General features: G+C 42.1%; 1 protein-coding gene across 20 annotated transcripts in view; it reads right to left on the bottom strand.

Moving 5' to 3' along the window:
- Positions 1–25,970, bottom strand: part of LOC115079098 (mucin-2-like) — a 221,251-nt gene that overhangs the window by 151,956 nt on the left and 43,325 nt on the right. For all 20 annotated transcript variants that reach the window (XM_029582159.1, XM_029582171.1, XM_029582164.1 and 17 more), the window contains exons 11-18: positions 21,236–21,346; positions 15,211–15,280; positions 13,464–13,601; positions 13,196–13,360; positions 12,371–12,465; positions 7,581–7,707; positions 4,432–4,684; positions 1,587–1,636 (exon numbers count right to left, since the gene is read on the bottom strand). In XM_029582159.1, coding sequence (XP_029438019.1) covers positions 1,587–1,636; positions 4,432–4,684; positions 7,581–7,707; positions 12,371–12,465; positions 13,196–13,360; positions 13,464–13,601; positions 15,211–15,280; positions 21,236–21,346 — 1,009 coding nt within the window. The remainder of the gene's footprint in view (positions 1–1,586; positions 1,637–4,431; positions 4,685–7,580; positions 7,708–12,370; positions 12,466–13,195; positions 13,361–13,463; positions 13,602–15,210; positions 15,281–21,235; positions 21,347–25,970) is intronic.

The raw sequence follows: 25,970 nt of genomic DNA, 5'->3' as shown, positions 1-25,970 counted from the left end.
TCAGATTAATGCACATCCCTTCTTGTTAGCTGTGGAAATGAGCATCTTTGAAAATTGCCCAGCCTCAATGTGGGTAGAAATATGTGCATTGTAAAACAGACATTCCCACGGGTGCGGTTAGGTTGGGAGAGGCAACTGCATGCATCGTTTTGCATTTTCAAAGCCACGTGCATGGGGTTCTCCCGAAAAGTATGCGCAGGAAATGCTGACACAAATCTCGGCAGGTACTTTTTCCTAAAGCAAAGGGCAAGCCTGCTCTTACTTTCCCGTTCAAAACTGGTGCGAAGCCTGCTGGTAGAAATCCCTGTGGGGTTTGCTCCAATGCAAGAAGTTTTGAAAACTTCATCCTTTATGAATGCACGTTTTAAAAATCTGTTGAGGTTAATTTGACTCTGTATGCGATATTTTGCCTTGGCTGCAAGAGTCCCAGTGCTCTTCTAAGGCCACTGGCCCCTGAAAAAGCTGCTTTCCTCAGCCACTGACTTGGTGACATTGAACACATAGACTGGCTACACTGGATTTTGTATCATTGATTTCCAGTTCCAGGATGTGCATACATTTCTAAACACAAATAAAGAAATGTATTTTATTCTCCCCACAAGTTTATCTAATAACTGATCAAGTAAAGGTTTGTATTTGATGATTTTTAAGCCTATGCATGATATGCATTTGGGGGTAGATTTTCAAAAAGGGCGCCCTCGCGTACTTTTGTAGGCGCATCAGGCGCAAACAAAAGTACGCTGGATTTTAGTAGATACGCGCGTAGCCGGCACGCGCCGAGCCACGCAGCCTACCTCCGTTCCCTCCAAGGCCGCTCCGAAATCGGAGTGGCCTCGGAGGAAATTCGCTAACGCCCTCCCCTCACCTTCCCCTCCCTTCCTCTACCTAACCCACCCCCCCGGCCCTGTCTAAACCCCCCCTACCTTTGTTGGGGGATTTACGCCTCCCAGAGGGAGAAGTAAATTCCCGCGCGCCAGCGGGCCGCTGGCGCGCCTAGATGCAACCCAGGGGCGGTTCCGGAGGGCGCGGACACGCCCCGGACCGCCTCGCCCCAAAAACGGCGCGCCGCTCGGCCCTGCCCCCGACACGCCCCCCTCGGAAAACCCCGGGACTTACGTGAGTCCCGGGGTTCTGCGCGCGCCGGCAGGCCTATGTAAAATAGGCGCACCGGCGCGCAAGCCCTGCTCACGTAAATCCGCCCGGATTTACGCGAGCAGGGCTCTTAAAATCCGCCCCTTAGTGTATTATTTATTATTATTATATACTGGCATTCAATCTGAGATATCACATCAGTTTACATTCAGGTACTGTAGGTATTTCACTATCCCCAGAGGGCTTACAATCTAGATTTTTGTACCTGAGGCAATGGAGGATAAAGTGACTTGCCCAAGGTCACAAGGAATGACAGCAGAATTCAAACGTTGCTCTCCTGGTTTGTAGCCCACTGCTCTAACCACTAGGCTATTCCTCCTCCTATCACTGCTCTAACCACTAGGCTATTCCTCCTCGTATTAATGTTGGTGTTGTATTTCCATTAACTTGCACAAAGTGTGGGGGAGGATTGGCCAGATAAAGATTTCTCTTACCTGTTGAGGGATCATGTCCAATACAGCTTAGCCTTCCGCTATGGCAGGTGCTGTAAAAGAAGAAGAGATATCAGGAGCTTGATTGGAAACCTCTTTCTTCCTTCATGGGGCCTCATATAACCACTGCTGCATAGCAGATGTATTTAGGTGAAAATATTAATATATAAATCTTAGAAAACACAACATTTAAAACAGATCCGGTTTGCAAACCAAAGTATACAATTTTATCTCTGGGCCTCTTGGTAGGTTTCTAAAGTTAATTATTTGGACAGCTTAGACTCCATAACCACCATGCTAATGATCCCTTAACCTTTCTGTAAATGTTTTACGACTCTTAATCATTAAGCAGGAATTCTGTAGCATGCCCTATAGTATCACAAGCTGTATATAGTTAGTATGCAGCTCATGTATATCATTAGTATGCAACTCATGACCATGTAAGCACTCATGACTGTATATAGTTAGTATACAGCTCATGACTTGCTTTGGTCTTTTGCAGTGTGCAGAATCTTGACCTGCAGCAATTTTTCTCATGTCACAGAAAAAGATAGTCGAGCTGGCTCAGGTCTGTCCCATTGGGATTCATTACTAAACATGATTTATTGCACGCCTCTTAATTTCACCGAGTTGAAGCTTATGAGCAAAGTTAATTCCCGTCATGACCCTTTTAGAGGCCAGAGTGAACCTGCAGTGCTGTCCAGTTAAAACTGATGGGTACCCATGCTTTTTGGACACAGCAGACAGACACTGTTTTTCTGGAAGTCTGGAAGGTGCGGTTAGGCAGTCCCTGTTTTCCACCCATTGCAGGCATGGATTCGTCAATAAACTGGACCTATGAGTCCTTGCATAGAGAAAGTAAAGCCAGGAGAATAGGGACTACTATACGCGATGAATAATGGAGGAAAAAAGGGGAACGCTAGGGACCCAATAAGGGTGGTAAATGAGGGTATTGGGGATCAAGGGGAGCAACTGTGCAGTCTAACAGGGGCGACTTGGAAGTCTGTGAGATAAGGGTGTACGATGGCATTGTGCAAGGGAAAGCAGGAAGAACTGTAGGTAAAGGGAGGATGGGGCAGAAAAGGCAGAAAAAGGCACGAGAGAGGAAAAAAGGGAAGTGGAAGTATGGTAGAAGGAAAGTGTGAAGTGTGGGTTAAGATATTCAGAGTCATTTGGTGTCCGTGATTATTCATGTGCTGTGCATGTGGTGGCATTCAGAGACACTGCTATTGCTTCTCATGGAGCTGCACAGCTCAGAATGGGCAGATGAAGTACTTTTGTTATTCATATGACAGGTAACTTGCATGGGCTTGGGAGAGAAAAGCCTTTTGCAACATGATTATCTTCTGCACAACCCGAGGATAAAGGTGGGGGCAATAACTAAATCTCTATAGAGGCCCTTCCAGGTTTAGTACATTTTCACTGCCATAGAAGTAAAGGCCTTGATGAGACCTGAACCTGGACCCATAGCACCTCTAATTTAGGATAAAGCACTGAAAAGGGGGAACCACTACATTATCTTGTATTAAGAATTCATATTGTATAATATTCTACTTAAATATATCTTGTCACCTTTGTTTAAAATGATGCTAGCAAAATAGTTTTAGAAAATTCCGGAGCCCTATCTATTGATTTAGCCCTTAAGCACAAACATTTCATAGCATTTTTTCACCTGCACAATGGTTTCCCTTCCAGAAGTTGTAAAACAAATTACCATCTTGGTATGCAAAACTCTGTGAAAGTTTTTCCTAATTCAACAAAATTCCCATATCACTTTTTGCAGATGCTATAGCTTGCACATTTTTTTTCTGTGCATTTTTCTCTCCTGAGGTTTCAGGAAATTAAAATCTTGGGCAAAAGATGTGCAGTGCTATTACAAATCTATTTTAGCACTCTGACTTGCAGGCATTTTTGCACTTTATGATGCTGTTTTTTTGCCTGAAACTGAAATCTGGTCCTCGAGCAGTGCTACAGTTAGGCATAAGTGACTGTAGGCAGGGTCTGCTTACTTTTTTTCATAAGGTATGCAAGAGTACAGACTTTGGTAGACGTCTCCCAGAAGATCCAGAATACTTGGGCTGTCCAGCCTCCCTCTTGGTTATACAGAGCAGGCCCACATACCACAAGGGCTCAGAAAAAGCAAACCTACTCTCTGACCCCCATGGCAGAGCCTACTTCTGTTCCTCCTCCTCCTCCCCATGCTGTGCTTCTATGTTGTGTTTCCCAGCAGCACAGCCCGGTGGTTCATCAGCATCGTACCTGAATGTGTACTACCACTGAGAGAGGCTGAGGTCAAAACCTGAAAAATAGGAAGTGGGACTTGGCTAGTCTGGATCACAAGTACCTGGTAGATCCCAAAGAGTAGATCCAATAAAGCCTTGGCTTACCCTGAGTCTACATGGCTAATAATTGTCTATGGAGTTTTCCTCCAGAGACAATTATGTCCAAACCCCTTTTAAATCCATTTATTTTAGATGCCTTGACCACAATCTCTGGCAACAAATTCCACAGTGTAATTGTGCATTGATTGAAAAAAAAATACATTTTCCAATGTGTTTAAAATCTGCTGCTTGCTTCGCTTGCACACCTTGTGCAAATTCCAATAAGTTCCATAACTTGGCTTCTGGTGACTCGCTCAAGTTTAAACCAGGCATTTAGTCAATGCCCTTTCCTTCCTTTAACTTAACATTCTGCAATCTATATGGCAATCAAGTACAGCCTCAGCAGTAACCTGACCATAATAGTGACAATTTATTTAAAGGAATTTCACGAAGGCAACAGATCAATTACCTTGACTTATAATTTCAAAATGGCAGGCACACCAGGGTTTTCCAGAACATTATCTTACCAGAGCATGCCGTCGTCAACAAAGCTGTACCCAACAGGCACAACGTCTCCCTTGTGATAACAGGAGCAGAGAACCGAGGGTACACAAGTATCATTAGCATCCAAATATCGCCCACCCTTACAGGTGCAGCCGTCAACGGGAGTAAACTGAATGTCACAGGTGATGTCATGTTCGCTCAGGGATCGGCAGGTAGGTTCACAGGAAGTGACAACGTATTTGTACTGGAAGGATTCAGGACATGTAGTATATTTATCTGGCGAAAGAAAGAATTAACAGAATTCATCTTGTACTGTTTAGTGCATGGGGGATCTGTGTACTGCATGTATAGTGATTAAATCTGAAAAAGATTTTTTATTGAAAACATTGACCAGCTCAAGTTAAAAAAAAACAAACCAGTTAATAGTCAATAGAAGAGCTCCATTTTCTCCTTTAATTAAACAATCATAGCATTGTTCTTGTATTAAATTTAAAGGCTGCTTACTTCTCCCTTCTTTTTCCCCTCCTGTTTTCAGATTGCTTTCTGCTATTCCATCATGAACTTTAATATCCCCTTCCTGTTCCCGTCTTGAGTATGTTATATTTTCATGTACAATATTCTTGCTGTTTGCCTAGCTACTCTTTGCTTTGATCATCTCCTCTGCTGGGTTCAGGAAACTTACAGATACAGATCCTTAATCCTGTGGAAGACAGGAAAGCTGTACCTCTGTTTCAGTCAACTCAGCGGCTTTATTCTCAGGAACATAAACTTCTATAGGGCAGATTTCCATAAAGCTAACTTTTCTTCTAATTTCTTCCTAGAACACAAATGGAAGGCCCACAAACCAAGGGCAGAAAGTGGCTCCTATGCAGGCCCGGCGCGACAGGGCCTGCATACCGTGCATTTGCATGGGGCGGCACACTTAGGGGGGGCAGTGGCACTAGGTCAGCTGGCTGGTGACCTGGTGGAGTCCGAGCGGCAGGGAACAAAATCAGTCACAGTCCCCGATGGTGTGTGCAGGCAGAAGTGTGCCCTGAGGGGAGGGGAGGGCGGAAGCATGCGGTGCCAACATAGCAAATGTCCAAAAATAATTGCTTATCTGAGTTGCAGCAGGGCCAGCAAGAGAAGAATCTGCAGCACTGCTTAACAAGAGAAGGCACTGAAGCAACAGTAACTGCCACTTTTTTTTTTTATTTCAGTTCCTTCCTTGTTGCTCTGCACCAAGGGTCAGCCCACATGATCCCACTGACCTCACAGGCAGCCAATGGCTAGAACTGGCAGGGGCTGCACCAGCAGGAGAGGGAGGGAGGTACAACGTATCTGCGCAGAAGAAGGTAGGAGCTGGTCAGAAGGAAGCTGCACTGTGTGTCCTGTCAGCCTGCATGGGTCTGGGGGTCACAGCAAGCGGCAAAGAGGAGGAAGGCACCATAGAAGCAGCTTTGCTTTGGGCAGAAGAGAGGGGCGGAGGTGTCATCCTGTGTGGAGCTGGAAAAGGCAACCTGAAACAGAGTATTGAGGTGAGGGAGGAAGGAAGGGGGCAGAGAGAAAACTGAATGGGGCATTGAACTGGGGATGGGGCAGGGAGCAAACTAGGGCATTAAGCAGAGGGGGAATGGAACAAACTGGACTAAGCATTAAGCTGGGGGAGGGGGTCACGGAGCAAACTGGGCAGGGCATTGAGCGGAGGGAGGGAGGGGGTCAGGAAGCAAACTGGGTATTTAGGTGACGGGGTAGAGCCTGGGAATGGGGGGAGTAAGCCGGGAGTTGAGGTAGGGGAGATAGAGTCTGAGCCAGGTGAGAAGAAATGTTGGGGGCTGAGGGGTGTTTTAAGAGGGTCGGATTTAAAATTATGGCGCCCATAGGCGGAGAACCGGGGGTGGAAGATTTTGTCCCCAGAAATCGGACAGCCGCAGAGGGAGTCCCAGTTTGTGGGTACCTTCAGAATTTGGCGCCCGAGGCATGTGCCTATGTTGCCTACACCTGACGTAATTTTACAGCACTCCTGGGGGAATTCTGCATCTTTGAGTAGTAAATCAAATATAATACAAAAAATGAATTATTACTCAAAGAGCATGATTGATTTGTGCTTTGAGTTTAAAATATTGATTATGCATTGAATGTGCTGGAGGCTGGCGGTTTGGCTGTTTGTAAGTTGTAATTTGTGGTCGCCTATTCTGTATTTGGTGTCGGTCTCTCTGTGTTCTGCACGTGTGATGGAGGCAGCTGATGTATTCTGCTAGTGTGTAGGGGTCTGTAGCGGTCTTGGGCATTGTGTTTTCTCAACAGGATGAGTATTATTTTGTAGTTCCTGGTGTCATTTTTGCAGTGCTGCTCTTCCATAGGTAGCGTTGATGCCGTGTGAATCCAGCGTCTTAGTATTGCTATGATATGCAGATCTGAGGTTGGCTGCCTATGTCCTGAGTGTTTGTCTTCTTTTTGCAGGATTTTGTATTATTTCACAATATCAACGTGCCTGGCAGGGGTGGATTCCGGGTAAAGGTCGGCCCGGGGATTTTCCGCCCAGGCTGGCCCAGGAGATACCTCGTGGACTGCCGAGCACGGCTCTGTCGCGGCCGGGCTCGGCAGACCACGTGACCAGAGCAACCGGCCCACCGGGGGGATGCCCGATCCCCCGATAGGCCAGTCTGCCCCTGGTGCCTGGTAGTGGAGGGCTTTTGTGGTTCTGTTACTTAGATGACACCAGAATTTGAAAATGTATTTTTGTATGGTGAATTGTACGGGGAAATATCCTGCACTGCTCCCTTCTCTTTCTATTGTATGTTTGGTTATTGGAAAAATGCTTAAGTGTTGGAACACAGAATCAGGCGGGGCGGGGGGGGGGGGCGGGAATGGGGCAGCTCAATCGTTCGCATGGGGGTGGGGAGATGGGGACAGTACAATCATTATTCGCATGGCCGTTCTGCTGGCACACACGAGGCACAACCTCTGATGGAAAATCAATCCCACTGGCATTAGTGTCCACCCATCTTGCAATTCTAGAGGTCTGACACTGTACAAATAAGGTTCACTGATGCCATTTTCAATTATTTTTGCAAAGAAATTAAAGGGAAAGTATGCTAAAACTAGTCTTTGTAAATTAAATATGTTTATTTTAAATGATTTACAAGAAGGGTTTGGGGGGAAAAATCCATCAGGCAATTTTAGGACTTACCACAGACATCAGCCCTCCATTGTGTCAATAAGATCCCTTTGGCGGCACAGGCTCGGACATAGGATGAAATAGCAGCACACATGCAGGTCTCGCTCTTCATGCAGATACAAGTGTCAAAAACACAGTTCTGGAGAGAGATAAACCAGTCAGCTCAATTTATAAATCACTAGGAAATCCAACCCCAGGAATGTCAAAATGTCCATTCCTTTGTGCTACAAGAATCCCAGAATGTTCCAATTCTGCTAATCATTTTCTTCCTGTCTTCACATTTTGTAAAAAAAAAAAAAAAAAAAAGTTTGTTTCCATTACCAATGAAAATGAATTCCAGCTTTCTGAGAAATGACTGAGTGTTAATTTGATATTTTGAGAAAGGGAGACATGATCAACTAGTTTTGTTGTTTGAGTGAAACAATGGAAACAATTATCAGTAAGTACTACTTTTGTACCCAATATGCTTTTTTGTAAGAGAAACTACCTGGGTAGTTTTTCTTTGAAAATTTGCTTAGAGGATGAACTAGCTGGCTAATGCAGGAGTTAAACAACAATCAAGAGCAAAAGCTCTGTCGCTGGACAATTGAAAAAAATTTTTTGAAAATGTAATGTTATTTTTCTAGTGTTTTTAATTGAAATATGTACCTACACTATCCGATGGAAAAAATTTTTTAGTGTTTATGTGATTTATAAAAATATATAATGGAGTCAGAGAAAGGTTTCATACTAGTGTAGGTGCCCTGCACCTCTGTACGGTGAACATATAATCATCAACCTTCCTCCTCCTCCTCAATGAATTTATAATATAATTTTTTTAAAAATAGTTTTTTATGTATCTGCTTGTGTTATCCCTGAAAACACCTACAGGATTCTTCCGTGGCAATCTAATTTTTTAATTGCAATGCTGCAAGCTAGTTACTCAGTACTACTCAACGAGAATGCTAATAAAGGGTGTAAAAAACAGACTTCCCCGTTTTTGGTTGGTGTGTCCATGTTCCTCTATGTTATCCCAACATGTTTCAGACGAAAGTGCCTTTCCTCAGGGGGTTCGATGTTTCCAAAACCAACTTCACGGAATCTGCAACCCTCTTCTCAACGGTTTCTCCTGAGTGATCTTCCTCTCTGGATCGCCCGGAAGAATAACCTGTCAGGAGAACAGACTCCTAATATATGTTGCTGCTGAGGCTCAGAACAACCAATGAGAAATCTCAACATAGCGATGCAATTAGTGACGTCTCTATCGGACCTGCTAGAGAACAAGCTCCATAGACTAATACTGAAAGCCTCGGACCTGAAAGAGGCACTCTAGACTGTCAAAACATAATCAATGACGTCGATCTCACACCTGCTGAAGAGCTCATTCTATAGGTTGATACTACAATCCTCAGGTCTAAGGTGAGACTTTTCGAGCTGTCAAAAAATGTAAACAAAGGAAACCTTCCAAACAATCCGATTGTTTCAGTCTTTTGAGCGACAAAATGACTGGCATCTGCGGTGAATAGTCACTGTTTGCTCCATTTAATCATTCATAAAAGGATGTTAAAATTAAGCTCGTCGTTCATACCAAGAGGTGTAGAGGTCTGTAAGGTAAAAATCCAAAAGGCTTCTCGTGTGTTGAGCAATGATCGTATATCCCCACCGCGGGGAGAGAGCTGTATTTGCTCAATAATCGTCCATTTCAAATCTGTGATTGTGTGGCCAAAATCCACCAGATGTTGAACCATTGGTGCCGTAAGCTTCAACGTGGTAAATCGTGATTTGTGTTCCCCCAGTCTCACTCGAATGGGTCTAGTAGTCCGTCCTATGTATAGTTTTGGACAGGTGCAAATGATCGCGTACACCACATTGTTAGATTGACAGTCGGTGTTGCTTTTCCTCCAAATCTTGTAACCTGAAGTTGGAACTTCCCATAAGACACCCGTAATGGTCTGTGAACACCAGGAGCAATGGCCACATTTGCGATGACCCACTAAAGGGTCACCTCTATCGTAACTGTCTATCTGAGCGTGTACTGTCTGGTCTCTGATGTTTTTCCCCCGTGACATGGCGAATGTGGGTGGTTCTGAAAAAATATCATACATCGATAGTATATGCCAATGTCTGTGTATTGCTGCTTTTATTGCACTTGCTGCTGTTGATTGTTGCAAGACACACGTTAACCTAGATTCTTCCTTCTGAGGTTTATATTGTAATAGTGACAAGCGTGCACTGAATTTTGCTCTCTTGTAAGCACTGTTAACAGCCTTTTGTGGATATCCCCTTTGTTGGAATCTGCCAGTCAATATCGCTGCCTGTGTCTCAAAGTCCTTCTCGGTCGAACAAATTCTTTTCGCTCTGAAGAACTGACTCACTGGGAGCCCCATTTTGAAGCTCCAAGGATGATGACTTGAAAATCGTAACAAATTGTTGCGGTCCGTCAATTTACGATAAATAGTAGTGTGTAATGCTCCATTGACAATGTTAATCTGAACATCTAGGAATGTAATCTGTCGTTTAGAAACATGAGAAGTGAATTGCAAATTTTCATCCAGAGTGTTAATCCATTCCAAAAACGATTGCAATTGTATTTCTGAACCTTTCCAAATGTAAAAAATGTCGTCTATGAAACGATACCAGCATAAAATGTATTGCCACCAATGAGACGTGTATACCCTGGTCCTTTCGAACTGGGCAACATACAGATTTGCTACCGACGGGGCAAGGGGAGACCCTTACAGACCTCTACACCTCTTGGTATGAACGACGAGCTTAATTTTAACATCCTTTTATGAATGATTAAATGGAGCAAACAGTGACTATTCACCGCAGATGCCAGTCATTTTGTCGCTCAAAAGACTGAAACAATCGGATTGTTTGGAAGGTTTCCTTTGTTTACATTTTTTGACAGCTCGAAAAGTCTCACCTTAGACCTGAGGATTGTAGTATCAACCTATAGAATGAGCTCTTCAGCAGGTGTGAGATCGACGTCATTGATTATGTTTTGACAGTCTAGAGTGCCTCTTTCAGGTCCGAGGCTTTCAGTATTAGTCTATGGAGCTTGTTCTCTAGCAGGTCCGATAGAGACGTCACTAATTGCATCGCTATGTTGAGATTTCTCATTGGTTGTTCTGAGCCTCAGCAGCAACATATATTAGGAGTCTGTTCTCCTGACAGGTTATTCTTCCGGGCGATCCAGAGAGGAAGATCACTCAGGAGAAACCGTTGAGAAGAGGGTTGCAGATTCCGTGAAGTTGGTTTTGGAAACATCGAACCCCCTGAGGAAAGGCACTTTCGTCTGAAACATGTTGGGATAACATAGAGGAACATGGACACACCAACCAAAAACGGGGAAGTCTGTTTTTTACACCCTTTATTAGCATTCTCGTTGAGTAGTACTGAGTAACTAGCTTGCAGCATTGCAATTAAAAAATTAGATTGCCACGGAAGAATCCTGTAGGTGTTTTCAGGGATAACACAAGCAGATACATAAAAAACTATTTTTAAAAAAATTATATTATAAATTCATTGAGGAGGAGGAGGAAGGTTGATGATTATATGTTCACCGTACAGAGGTGCAGGGCACCTACACTAGTATGAAACCTTTCTCTGACTCCATTATATATTTTTATAAATCACATAAACACTAAAAAAAATTTTCCATCGGATAGTGTAGGTACATATTTCAATTAAAAACACTAGAAAAATAACATTACATTTTCAAAAAAAAATTTTCAATTGTCCAGCGACAGAGCTTTTGCTCTTGATTGTTGTTTGATTAATAGCAGTTCGCTGTTTTGGTGTATTGTTGGATATTTAATGCAGGAGTTAGCCAGCTAGATCAAGAGTTTTCAAAATTATCCCTTGCTGAACAGCTAAGTGTAGCTGCCCAGTTTCACTAGCCAGGTAACTTAATTTTGAAAAATTTCTAGAAATTATCTGGCTAATTTTAAAAGGAACGTGTGTCTGCCCATTAACTTGCGTATCGGCGCGCGAGTGGATATCTCCCAGATTTACCACGTGTAGGGCTTTTAAAATTTGCCCTTAAGGCGGTAGAAGCGGGATTTGTGCACCCACTTAAAATTGGGTACACATGTGTGCATGGGCAGGCTATTTTATAGCATGCGTGCATATTCATGCGCAAGTGAAAAAAAATTGCAGTGTCCCTGTGCACGTGCTGACACCCACGTATCGAACTACACCCGCGCAGTTTGAAAGTTACTGTCCCTATATGCAAGCATGTTCTCTCCTCCCTCCACACACCCAGAAACACCCTTTTTTTTTTTTTTAGCAGCTAACTATAATAAGATCAATTTTCAAAATGGTTTATCCAGCCAACTTTTAAGTTAGCCAGGCAAACCCCAAGATACGCTTCTGATGACAAAATAATACCTTGATAAATTTTTATCCAGCTACGTACCCTATCCCTACCCAGGCAGGGCAGGGAATGTGGCTAAAACTTCTCTGACTAGTGAAGATTTTGAGCACTAGCTAGATAACCTTAGCAGAGTAAGTCTGCTCAGAACAATCACTCTCCTAAAGCCACCTGGATAATTTTAGCCAGTTATGTTCAGCAGGAGACCTAAGTCCCGCAGAATAGCCAGTTAAATTTACAAGGTAAATTTCCTCTCACTGGTCCACTGAATATCAACCTCAGTGAATACAGGCGGTTATATTTAGTCATTCAGTGCCAGCTAAATCCTTTTGTCCTCAAGCCTTTGGACAAATGAGTATTTTTTTCAATCCACTTCTTTTTACAAGACCCAGTACAGTCAGTTAAATTCATAGCTTAATTTTGAAATGAGGAATAAAAAAGAAAGTACCTTATAGTAGATGTCTGGAGTCACCACATTATGACACTTTGCAAAAGGTCCTGTGGAGTTGACCAGCAAGGCGCACCAGTAATGAGCATAATTCTCTAGTGAGCAGAAAGGAAATTCATTGGTGTTAATTCATCCCCATTACACACTTACTATGCTGTTAGTCCCAGTAATCATGTAAATCCTGGAGAAAACAGCTGGAGAAAGGATCTACATAATCTTGATCACTCATGAGCAATCTCACCTTTGGATAATTTTTATGTTGGTCCAATAAAAAGTACGACAACCTGAAAAGAATGCAGCGTTGTTTGTTTCTGCATTTGGACACTTCCAGGTAATACAGAGGATTGTTTCAAAGCCGTTTATGCAGGTAAATAACGATATACCTGGGGGAGTTGGCCTGTTTGAATGTTGTCCTCAGAGCAACTCAAAAGTGCATGCGAAGTTCACAACACATTCACTTTTAGCCACATAGAAAAGGGTCTTTCCTTTGGGTGTGTTTAGGTCAGGGAAGGAAAATAGTTGCCCAAACATGAAGGATATTTTCAAAAGTACACATGCTATTTTCCCCTCTCTGCCACCCACTCAAAAGGACTCTTTCAAACTACGCACACACTTCACACAGATTTTCAAAGGGAAAGGATCCAGACCATAGTTAGCTTCCATATTTCCTTCTGTGTTTTTGCAAGAGGCTCAGATCTCAGCATTATTCATGTATTGTATTGTCCTATCCGATAAATATTTCAGGTTTGCTAAAGAGAAAACATACTATTAGGAAATATAATTATAGTAGCATGGACATGTGTGTAGTGTATACAGCATACTTACCAGTCTCGATGTTGAAGGCACAAGGATCCTCAAAGATATTTTTGATATTGGGACAGCTGGCTTGGGTTTTCCAGCTATTGGCAAAGGCAACAGCAGTCCCTTCCACTACACCACTCATAGTTTTGAAGTCATCTACTTGAATGTTATTGAAGTTCCCACACAGACCTTTTTGAAAAAAAATATGCAAGAATTTAAAATGGCTCATATGCAAATAAAGGACATTATTTCCACTGGAGAAAGGGAACAGAACGGTTAGGTTGCTCCTTACCGCACATCTTTCTCCTGTAAGAATGTTTCAGTCTTATGTAAAGCTGTAACATAGGTATAATCTGAATCTGGAGCTGGAGACCAAAGTTTGTATGCACAATGATAAAGAAGGATGAGGGTCTGAAGATGGTGACGTTCACTGTGAACACAGTTGTCCAGGGGGAGAAAAAAAAATGCATTGATCATGAGCGTGGGCAGGGGTGAAAATATTCACAACAGTAGAAAATGAAAAAGGATGCAATGCTTCAGGCATTTACATGAACGGTGCAGTCCATAGTCACAGCAAATGCATGCAAAGGTGGAAGCACGCCATGAATAATCAAGTAAGCAAAATTCAGCAGCCCTTACACTGAAACTCTTGAGAATTATGGAAAGTACAAGACATATTTGCAATTTAAACCAGATGTTCTGCACTCAAGTACTGCTCCCACTTCAGAAATGTGGCCCAAAGACAAAATTTGCACTTGCAAAGTCCACACCCCCACATTTGTATTTATTAAAATGTATTAATCGCTTGTGCCTGGGCCCTAAGCCCTGTACATGTAGGTGCCAAAGGCTTCTTTTCTTTCTGCACTGCAGTCATTTTTCATTCATGCTAATGAGACAAGGCTCTGCGCAAAGGAATGAAAGAATTCAGCAGCCTGCAAAGTGGAATTTCACCACTATCCGTACACTACAGGAGTTTCCACTCAACTTCCAGCAGAAGGGAGACATTTCCCAAAAATGGATATGCAGGCGCGCCCATGTTATAAAATCCGGGGTCGGCGCGTGCAAGGGGGTGCACAATTGTTGTTTAGAATACTTTCCACTATTTTTCCTGGCACTGAAGTCAGGCTAACCGGTCTGTAGTTTCCCGGATCGCCCCTGGAGCCCTTTTTAAATATTGTGCTTACATTTGCTATCCTCCAGTCTTCAGGTACAATGGATGATTTTAATGATAGGTTACAGAGAGAGCTGTCCATTATGACCACAAGATTGCAAGCCTGGTTAGCACTGGTAGGGCTACCACATCAAAAAGACAAACACGTTAGGTCCAGGGACCATATTTTAAAAAGTGCCCAGATACAAAAAGGGGCGGGTCATAGGCGTGGTCTGGGTGGGCATGGGCAACCTGGCATGTGCCAAGGTCCCCTGCCGCGTAACTTTACTTCTGTGGGGTTTTCAGGGTTGGGGCTAACTGGGGGGAGTGAAAGCTATTAAACCAGGGAGGTTTGGAGGACCTGTCTAACTGGGGAAATATGGGGACGAACTGGTAAAACTAGGAATGGCGCTGGTATTCGCCCCTTTTAAAATCCCCCGATGTATGCAGTAAAAGCGGGATTTGCCCCCACATGCACGCATCCACTTAAAAATGTGCACGCATGTACCCATGGCCAGGTTATTTTATAGTGTGAATATATGCGTGTGTATGTTATAAAATGGCCGCATTCCTGGGCGCAGCCTGATGTATGCGCACCGGTTTGAAAGTTACCATCCCTGGGTCCATGTTCACCAGGGAGTCATTGTTTATGGCCCCTGGTCATGGACTGTCACTGCTATGATTAGACTCAGTCAAGGAGAGGGAGGACTTCCCAGGTAGTAGTAATTGAAGGCTTATGGAATTATAGTTCAATAGGGGCTGGCTTCGACTGAGGTGGAAGCCCAATGGAAGAAACTGATGGGCTGATGGGGGAAGAGCTGCCAGTAAAGAAACAACAGTTCAGTGAGTAAATACAAAGAATACACTGGCTTTGAATGGAAAAACTTACCCAGTAAAACAGGCAGCTGGGTGTCCGCTGAGTTCACTAAAACATTGCCTAATGCTTTGATCTCAATAGTCTGGAAGGAAAAGAAAATGTGAAGCTTAGCAAACTCAGAAGAAAACTGCACAATACTACTACAGATGGTTGTCTTCTGGCCCCCAAGACTGAACATCAAGTTTTTCTTTCCTTTAGAGTTAAGTGGATTTCAGCACTAGACATTGCATTGTGAATACAAAGAGAAAATAAATTAAAAAACATTCTTTAAAATGTCTGTATGTGAATGCCAGAAGTCTGAACAGTAAGACTGGTGAGTTGGAATGTATGGCATTATACAAGGATAAAGACATTATATGCATTTCAGAGACATGGCTTTGGAGGATACCCAAAGGGACACTGTTATACCAGGGAATAAATTATATTGTTGTGCTAGGTCAGATCAAACTGGTGAAGGGGTGGCACTAATGCCCAAATTTTAACACCTGGAACGCGTAAAAATCTGGGGATATGCGCATGGCCAGGCCTTGTGTGTAGCAAGCGCATTTTAAAAATGGCCTGGCCACGCATATATCTCCTGATACGTGTAGAAGTGCCAGGCTCGATCAAAGGGTCGGGTAGAGACGAAGGCCGGCCAGGAAAGCACACACCAGCAGCTGGCCGGCGCGCGGAACTTACTTCATCTTTTCAGATGAAGTAAGTTCCGAAATAAAAGAAAGGCAGGGAAAGGGGTTTTAGGTGTCGGGGAGGAGAGGGGAAAAGGGAAGCAGAGTAGGAAGAGGTATAGGGAAGTTCCCTTCCAGCCGGTCCTTAATTGGAGTGGGCTGGGAGGGAACTGGGGGACGCCCGATCGCATCGTTGCACGTAGGTTATAAAATCCCCACCTCCTGCACGCGTGAGTCATGGGCCACCCACCCGTGTGCGTGCGGATTTTAAAATCGACCCCAAATGAAAAAGATGGCATAGAGTCAAACATAATAAAAATCCTGCAGGAAACAAAATGTACTGTGGAATCCTTATGGATAGAAATTCCATGTGTCACTGGTAAGATTATAGCAGTGGGTGTATCCTACCAGCCACTTGGCCAAAATGTGAAGAGCTAGCTGAAATTTGAAAAGCAAATCAATTTGGCAACACAATAAAAATGGGAGATTTCAATTACCCTAGTATTGACTGGTCAGTGTCTCAAAAAGCCTGTGAGGAAATCATCTGGGCCACTAGATAATCGAGGGGCAAAAGAGGTAAACAGGGAGGACAAGGAAATAGCAGAAAAACTGAATGAATTGTTTGCTTCGATCTTTATGGGAACCTATTCACTCCTGAAACATTCATTAATGGTGGATATAACATGGGGATGTTATACTCGCTGTCTCCCAAACCTCTCACCCATAACAAATGAGGCAGACAAAAGCATCCTGGGTTAAATAAGGCCATGGTTTATTAATAACGTCACAGCTCAACCCGAGCACAATAAACAATCTATTATAAACCTCAATCGAATTTCAATTATACCCCCTACCATTGCCAACCGATCTTTGGGGTGGCCCGCTACCAACCAGTGGTACTGCCAATAGCCAAAACTGGCTTCCAAAATGACCCCACCCCATCCCCCACCAGTGTTCCTCCACCTAATCAGTCCCTCCCCGCCATGACCCAGCGGGGGAGGGCCAATGAAATGGCCGACGACCCCACAGGACTGCCTCTGATCTGGGGTTTTCAACTACCCCAAGGTCAGCCCTGCCCCAGTTGTACTTAACATAACAAATCAATGCATAAACTGTACATGATAATCAGTCCGGGCTTGGGTAACTTGCCAAACTGCTACAAGCAACAACAGCAATGAACCCAGTAATGACAAAAACAATGACTTGATCAATGGATGGGAGGGAGAGAAGAGCAAGCACAGGTAAGGTCCATCGGGAGGGGAAAAATCCATGAGGAGGGAGGGGAAAAACATCCCACAACCGATACGAAGGGCAGTGGGAAAATGGAAGGGGAAGGTGGGAACAAATCCCAAAATTGAAAGGGTGGGGGAAAGGGGATTTGGGAAAAGGAGGGTGGAGGCTGCCAACCTCGATGTTAATGACAGCAGGCTGGACTTCTGCTCGCCTACCTTTTCATTCTGAGCAACTAAAACAAATATCTGTGACCGAGACTGGATGGCAGTTATTAGAACTAAAACATGAAATCAATAACCTGTTACTAATAAACTGTAACCTTCCATTTAAAACAACCATTTATTTTATTTAAAGCTTTTTTTATACCGGCATTCATGATAGAATCACATCATGCCGGTTTACAAGTAACAAGGGGAGTGAAAAAACCTAACATGATTTCTAAAGACTGTAAGATGACCAATGTGATGCCGATTTTTTAAAAAGACTCCGGGGTGATCCGGGAAACAATAAACCGGTGAGCCTGACATCAGTGCCAGGCAAAATGGTAGAGCCATTCTTAAAAACAAAATGACTGGCCATATAGATAGACACAGCTTAACGGGGAAGAGTCAGCATGGTTTGAGCAAGCGAAAATCTTGTCTTACCAATCTTTTAGAATGTTTTCAAGAGATGAGCCCCTTGATATAGTATTTGGACTTTCAGAAGAGATTTGACAAAGTCCTTTGTGAGAGACTCCTCAGAAAATTACAAAGTCATGGGATAGGAGACAGAGTTCTGGTGTGGATGTGGATTTATAACTAGTTCAAAGGCCAGCAACATAGGCTAGGACTCAATGGTCAGTTTTCCAAATGGGGTACCACAGGGATCGGTACTGGATCTGTACTCTTTAACATAAATGATCTGGAAAAGGGAACGACGAGTGAGGTGATCAAACTTGCAGATGACATAAAATTATTCAAATTTGTTAAAATGGCAGCGGATTGTGTGCAACTGTGGAAGGACCTTGTGGGACTAGGAGAATGGGCAACTGAATGGCAGATGACATTTAATGTGGAAAAATGTACAGCGATGCACATAGAGAAAAACAATCTCAATGCTGGGTTCTGTACTGGGAGTCTTTGTCCAGGAAAAGGACCTTAGAGTTCTTCAGAACATAAGAATTTGCCATAATTGGTCAGACCGAGGGTCCATCAAGCCTAGTATCCTGTTTCCAACAGTGGCTAATCCAGGTCACAAGTACCTGGCAAGATCCCAAACAGATCCCATGCTGCTGTCGTGCAGTGATAAGTAGTGGCTATTCCTTAAGGGGTCAATGTAATACAGGGCACTGAAGCTGAACAGGATGCCAAAGTCAGATGCATGGCGTCAAGGTTCATACCATTCAGCTGAAGGTGCCATCCCCAGAGAGCTTATGCTTTCATTTTATTTGCATGCCTTGCCAAAATGGCATTGCATGTGAGACTGGAGCCGTGCATCCAAACTTGTAGGCACATTCTTTCATTCAAGGCCATTTTGACCAAGAATGGCAAGTAAAATAAAATAATACACTCTCTGAGGCGCGCATCTACAGCTATATGAACAAAGCATAGGCTGTCTGGAGGGCCACAACAGGTGCTGTCCACCTGTCAGGAAAACCTGTGACTGGTGCCTGTCTCAGAGAGCTTAAATTGGAAATTTAACTCCTGGGTCTGATGTGGAGTAAACTCACATTTCTGATGGCAAATACTGTGTATTGTGTGCCCACTGTTTGTATTCCACCTTTATCTTTATTTTCATTATTATTTATATACTGCAGTCCGCCATGGCACAGAGTGGTTACAATACATTAAAATCCTAGGCTCAGTGCGCAACAGCATCCAAAATGATAACAGAGATGGAATGGCTCCCCTATGAGGAAGGCTAAAGAAGTTAGGGCTGTTCAGCTGGAGAAGAGATAGCTGAGTGGGGAATATGACAGAGGTATATAAAATCATAAGTGGAATAGAACTGGTATATGTGATTTAGTTCTTTACTTTTTCAAAAAATACAAAGACTAGGAGACACTCCATGAAGTTAGTAAGTAGCACAATCAAAAAAAAATACATTAAAAGCATGTATTGTGGACAATGCATTAAAATTCTCGAATCAGTGTGCAGTGGTGTTCAAAAAAGCAAATAGAATGTTAGGAATTATCCTTAAAGGAAAGGAGAATAAAATGGAAAATATCATATTGCCTCTGTATCGAGCCATGGTGTAACCGCACCTTGAGTATTGAATGCATTTCTAGTTGTACCAGAACTAGAAAAGGTGTAGAGGAGGGTGAGAAAAATGAATAAGGGGACAGAACATCTCTCCTACGATGAGAGGCTACGCAGGCTTGGGCTCTTCAGCCTGGAATAGAAATGGCGTGGTCATGATAGAAGTTTATAAAATCATCAGTGAAGTGGAACGTGCAAATGAAGGATGGTTCTTTACTCTTTCAAATAATACTAAAAAAAAAAAAGGGACACTCCTTGAAACTAACAATCAGAGGATTCAAAGCAAATCATGCACTTTTTTACTCAGTGCATAATCACGCTGTGGAATCTGTTGCCACTTGCCAGAGGACATGATCAAGGCGACTAGCATAGCAGGATTTAAAAGAGGTTTGGATAGGTTCCTGGAGGAAAAATCCATAAGACATTATTAGCCAGGTAGGCTGAGGAAAGCTGTTGCTATCCCTGGGAGTGAGTAACAGGAATTAGATCTACTTTATGGGATCTGCCAGATGCTTGCGACTTGGATTGACATTGTCAGAGACAGGTTGCTGGGCTTGATGGACCCAGCATGGAAATTCTTATATGTTCTTAACAGAGTAAAACAATACACTGCAAAATATACTCCTTGAATAAATATAATTAAATGCCCAGCTTTTATGATCGCTGGGGTGATTCTTTTTGTACTTTTTCAAATACTTGGATGTGCCTTTCGAGAATAACTTTCAAAGCCATTTACTGTATTTACATGGGTACAAGTAGCTAGCTGAAAACTGCCTTCTGATATTGAGTAGAAGTACACGTGGGCTTGCATAGCATGTAGCCGGACTGTGAGGAGGCATTCCTAGGAGCCTGGTTATGTTGGAGGAGAAAAATCGCACACAGAGATGATGTCTTCACAAATACCTGCTATTTTACCTTTCTCAGCCACCTGTACAAGACCGCAGGGAGGGCGATAGATGCCCTAGATGGAACTTTATCTTGCCATGGGCAGGAGAGAGGGAAGACATTCTCACCGCTAACCAGCCCATTCATTTCAGGCCAGTTAGCAGTGGAGATTTTGAGTCTTACTGTGCATAGTGGCTACTTAATACCAGGTCCTCGAAGGTATTAACTAGTGGCCATTTACCAAGTACTCTGTAAATAATGTGGAAGGTGAGGATACTACATTGATCCAACATATGACATGCACAGATTCAAACTGTTTGTGCACTCATAATCTCTTCTCAGGCCTCTTTAACATACTTTAACGTACATAAATAACTTGCTTTTCTTATTGTGCAGAAGAGGGCCTTAATATGCACGCAAAGATAAGGGATAAGTCCCTTACTCTGTTAATTTTCTACCCATTTGCCAAAGATATCTCAGTCTCTCTGTGAAGTTAGCAAATCCCACAATGTATTTTCAGCATGATAGAATATGGGCCATCTGCATAAAAAAGGTAATATTGCAGATTGTCCTTCCTCCAAACCTTTTATAAATCTATTTTCAAAGATAAATGATATTCTATAATAATTATAAGATTAATAAAATTTAAAATTTTATCTTACGTAGCATTGTAGTGACATCAAGCCAAAAGTTACATTTAAAATCATATATATTATATAACATATGATATAGGAACTTTTGGTTAGCTAAGAGCCGAGACCCAAGATTACAATTAAGAATTTAATTTTAAAGTTATTTTTTACCTTTAAAAGGTATAACATGGATTTTAAAAATCTATTTTTCCTAGTTTTTTATAGTATTTTGATGTTGTGAACAGATTTCTGAGAGCATTCCAGGCCTTATCATGGGGAACTCCATGAACTGTGGTTTCATGTCATTCATAACCTCGCCCTCTTCTGCTGCTTCCACATGTCTGTCATTCCCATCCTTACTGCCTTTCCCACTCTGTATACTTACAGTTTTCCCCCCATTGAGACGGAGGATTACACTGTCCAAGCATGTCCTGGCACCCTTCATTCCACATCTGACCAGTTTACCCAGAACAGTGAATGAATCATCTGTGCAAACCTGAAAAATACAGATTGATAGCATTCAAAATTTAAAGCTGAGGAATTCAAAGTAGTAAAAGTTTAGAGCTGCAGACTGTTAATGCCATACATCTTTGACAAAATATATGAAAACAATGAATTTAAACAATTAATACAAAAACACCAGTGTGTAAAATACTCTTCCAAACATCTAGGGTCAAATCACATCTAAACATTTAGAAGAGGGCCTTCAGAATATCAGCAATGTCATCAAATTAGAACATACCATGCCCTTAAGTGTCAATTACCATTAAAATATGCTATATCCGCCCATATAGTCGTCCCTTTTGTGCAAAACATCCAGCATATAAAAATTGAAGAAAGGAAACGCTTATCTTTGTATCCATACAGTTCAATCTGAAATACGTTATTCCATCACCCGACAGATGCGTTTCAGCATTCTCTTCATCTCCTTCAGAAGGTTTTCAAACCGATGCTGTCATGGGTCCCAGCAGTTTTTAAATGAAGATACAGCCACGCTTTGAAACTGAGCGGCAGCCACAGTGATGATGTACATGTTGAAGTCCTGCGCAGTGCAGGACTCATTCCTTTGAAGTTACTCCACTCTACCAGTGGTTTATATAAGTTAGTGAGCATCACTGGAGCATTTGTCACAGTTTTTTCAATGCTTTTATTGATTTTGAGTGACCTTGATATAACTGGTATAACAAATGTTTTTCTTTGTTGTCATGGGATAGTAGTGTACCATAAATATACCTTTTTCACTTGTTTGAGGATAGATACATATAGATAGATATATTTATTTAGTTTATGTAAAATTATTTATGGTTTTAATCTAAGATTTTTTGAAGTTTTCATCATTGGATCTTTTTTTCTACTTATCTTGTATTGTTGTCCTTGGCTTTTTTTTTACTATGCCAGAGGACATAATAAAGCAACTAACATATTAGGGTGAAAAGAGGATTGGACAAGTTCATGAAGGAAAAGTTCATAAACGGTTATTAGTCAGGTAAACTTGGGAAAGCCAGTGCTTACCTCTTGAAGGGAGACAAGAAATAGCTCAACTATTGGGGTCCTGCTTGTGACCCAGACTGGTCACTGTTGGAGACAGGATGCTGGGCTCACTGGAGCTTTATATGTTCCAGCATGGCACTTCTTATGTTCTAACAGCGCTATTGAAATTACAATAATAATAATACTAGGCAAGCAAAGAAAAGAATGGTGGCAGTGAAAAAGCCAAAGAGATGAACTCTTAAAAGAACTTTAAAAAACATGACAATGTATTAGCGGTAGTAAAATACAATAAAGGAGAATAATAATATACATAGAGGGCGATAATCAAAAGCCATTTAGGTGGATAACTGAAAAGTTATTCATCTAAATGGCTAACCAGCAATATTAAAAGTCATATGTGGCTAAATTCTAGCTGCACAATGAGTTATGAGGATAGAATTTAGCCGCATAGGTTGGCGGCATTCCAGGGGTGGGTGGGAGGAGTTTTGGGGAGAAATGGAGTTAGCTGCATAAGTTATACGGATAACTCTAATATTCAGTTTCCTAGCGTATAGACAGATGGACTCAGAACCAGTGGGCTTATGATCCCCTGCCAGCAGATGAAGATGGAGCAAGCTGACATCACAGTATATATAACCCTGCAGTGATTCCAGCCTGTCAGTATTCCCCGTCTCCAGCAGATGATGGACTTGCATCTCACTATGAAGATTGCTTTAAGCCTTTTGAAAGGAGAAATTTGAAATTCTAAATTCAGAAAAAGAAACCCCACTATCCTGCGGTGATACCTAAAGGTCCCTTCCCTATTTGAGAATTCCTGAGGCGATTTCCGTGGTCACTCAGAGGTGTTCCTTGGTCCAGTAACTGGGTGCAGAAGAGGATGTTGGAGGGATACCGTTCCGGAAAAGGTTTTCATGGGTGATAATTCAGATCAACTGAATGAAATCACGGTGAACCTGGAAGATGTAGTAGGCTTGATTGACAAACTGAAGAGCAGTAAATCACCTGGTATACACCCCAGGGTTCTGAAGGAACTAAAAAATGAAATTTCAGAACTATTAGTAAAAATTTGTAACCTATCATTAAAATCATCCATTGTACCTACAGATTGGAAGATGGCCAATGTAACCCCAATTTTTAAAAAGGGATCCAGGGATGATCTGGGAAACTATAGACCAGTGAGCCTGAGTTCAGTGCTGGGAAAAATGGTGGAAACTGTTATAAAGAATAAAATCACAAAACATTTAGATAGACATGGTTTGATGGGAGACAGCCAACATCGATTTACCTATGGGAAGTCTTGCCTCACAGATCTACTTTTTTTTAAAGGGGTGAATAAACATGTGGATAAAGGTGTATCAGTAGATGTGGTGTATTTGGATTTTCAGAACGCTTTTGACAAAGTCCCGCATGAGAGGCTTCTAAGAAAACTAAAAAGTCATGGGATTGGAGGCGGTCCTTTTGAGGATTGCAAGTTGGTTGAAAGACATAATATGGAGAGTAGGATTAAATGATCAGTTTTCACAGTGTAAAAAGATAAACAATGGAGTGCCTCTGGGATCTGTACTTGGACCGGTGCTTTTTAATATATTTATAAATGATCTGGAAAGGGGTACAATGAGTGAGGTGATCAAATCTGCGGATGACACAAAATTATGCAGCATAGTTAAATCTCAAGCGGATTATGATGAATTTCAGGAGGATCTTAAGAGACTGGAAGACTGGGCTTCCAAATGGCAGATGAAATTTAATATGGACAAGTGCAAAGTGATGCATATAGGGAAAAATAAACCTTGCTCTAGTTAAACAATGTTAGGTTCCATCTTAGGAGTTACCACCCAGGAAAGAGATCTAGGCGTCATAGTGGATAATACATTGAAATCGTCAGCCTAGTGTGCTGTGGCAGTCAAAAAAAGCAAACAGAATGTTAGGAATTATTAGGAAGGGAATGGAAAATAAAATGTAGGATGTCATAATGCCTCTGTATCGCTCCATGGTGAGACCGTACCTTGAATACTGTGTGGAATTCTGGTCACCGCATCTCAAAAAGGATATATCTGCACTGGAAAAAGTGCAGAGAAGCACCAGTCATTGAAAGAGGTAGAGGGACCACTTGATACCCCTGCTTTTCTTTTTCTCTTTAAATTATACCAGGTGAAACAAGGGTCATTATCCTTATTGTATAAGTATTGCCAAAATATAACCACTTATTCAACTATTCACAGCTTAACTCATAAGTGGCAAACTGACATCCCAGAGGTCCTAGATGATATTATGTTACAAGATGGTTACGTGTCCATTTTCAAAATTACAAATAATGTCTCGTTGAGGGAAATGCAAGAGCGGATAATATTTCATAGAGTGGTTTACACACCGCAGGCTGCGTTTTACATGGGACTGACCTCTGCAAATTTATGCCTGAAATGCAAGAGGGGCCCAGCTACTCTCATACATGCGTTGTGGGATTGTTTTTTAATTCAGACCTTCTGGGAATAAATTCGATTAATAGTGTCCAATATGTTTTCTGAGCAGATTCAGTGGTCCCAAGCTTTTTGTTTGTTAAATATTGATACTGGAGAATCCTCGCTGAATCATGACAACCCATTATTTTTCTCCAAAACCTGTTTAATTATTAAAAAGTGTATTCTATTAAAATGGGTAGAATTCATACCCCCTGAGAGCTCCCTGTGTAAAGCGCAAATGTCTCATTTATTCCAGATGGAATATGGCTCTATATATATCAATGCAACTAATAAAAAGAAAAGTCTCTTTCGAGACATATGGCAGGTTTTTTACGTCACTTTACCAGAAGCTACACAGAAGTTGTTTCCTCTTCATGGAGTGGCCACTTAGAGGAGTGAGGATATTATTCCAAGTGCATCTTTTCTATAACTAGTGTGCTGGTAAATGCATATAGCTTCCTCTTACAGACATGATATTTATTAATAGGATCCTTTATGAGTGTTCTGTATACATGATTTTATTCAGATGGTATGAGCACTGCAGCAGGGGGTGGGGAGGGGTGGGTTACAACTAGGGCTATATTGGTGTCATACTTAGTGGGAGAAAAAGTAAAATACTGTGCCAGAAGGTATAGCCGATATTGTTGATAGAGGTTTTGTGTTGACTCTGTATGTTTTTCTTCTGTAATTCAGCAACTGTTGTATAACTGATGCTTTTGTTAACATGGCTGTATCATTCTGTCTAAAATATTTGGGGGGAAAAAAAAAGTGCAGAGAAGGGTGACCAAAATGATAAGGAGCCCTATGAGGAAAGGCTAAAGAAGTTAGGACTGTTCAGTTTAGAGAAGAGATAACTGAGGGGGGATATGATAGAAGTCTACAAAATCATGAAAGGACTTGAACAAGTTAATGTAAATCGGCTATTTACTCTCTCAGATAATAGAAGGACCAGGGGGCACTCAATAAAGTTAGCAAGTAGCTCATTTAAAACAAATCGAAGAAAATGCTTTTTCACTCAGCACATAATTAAGCTCTGGAATTCATTGCCTGAGGATGTGGTTACAGCAGTTAGTGTAACTAGGTTTAAAAAAGGTTTGGATAAGTTCCTTGAGGATAAATCCATAAACTGCTATTAATTAATTAGTAGCTTGTGATTTGTTTAATGTTTGG

Source organism: Rhinatrema bivittatum, chromosome 17 (genome assembly GCF_901001135.1).
Source record: "Rhinatrema bivittatum chromosome 17, aRhiBiv1.1, whole genome shotgun sequence".
In the NCBI taxonomy this organism is placed as follows: domain Eukaryota; kingdom Metazoa; phylum Chordata; class Amphibia; order Gymnophiona; family Rhinatrematidae; genus Rhinatrema; species Rhinatrema bivittatum.
Note: the sequence above shows the minus strand (reverse complement) of the source record. Positions and strands in the feature narration are given on the sequence as shown.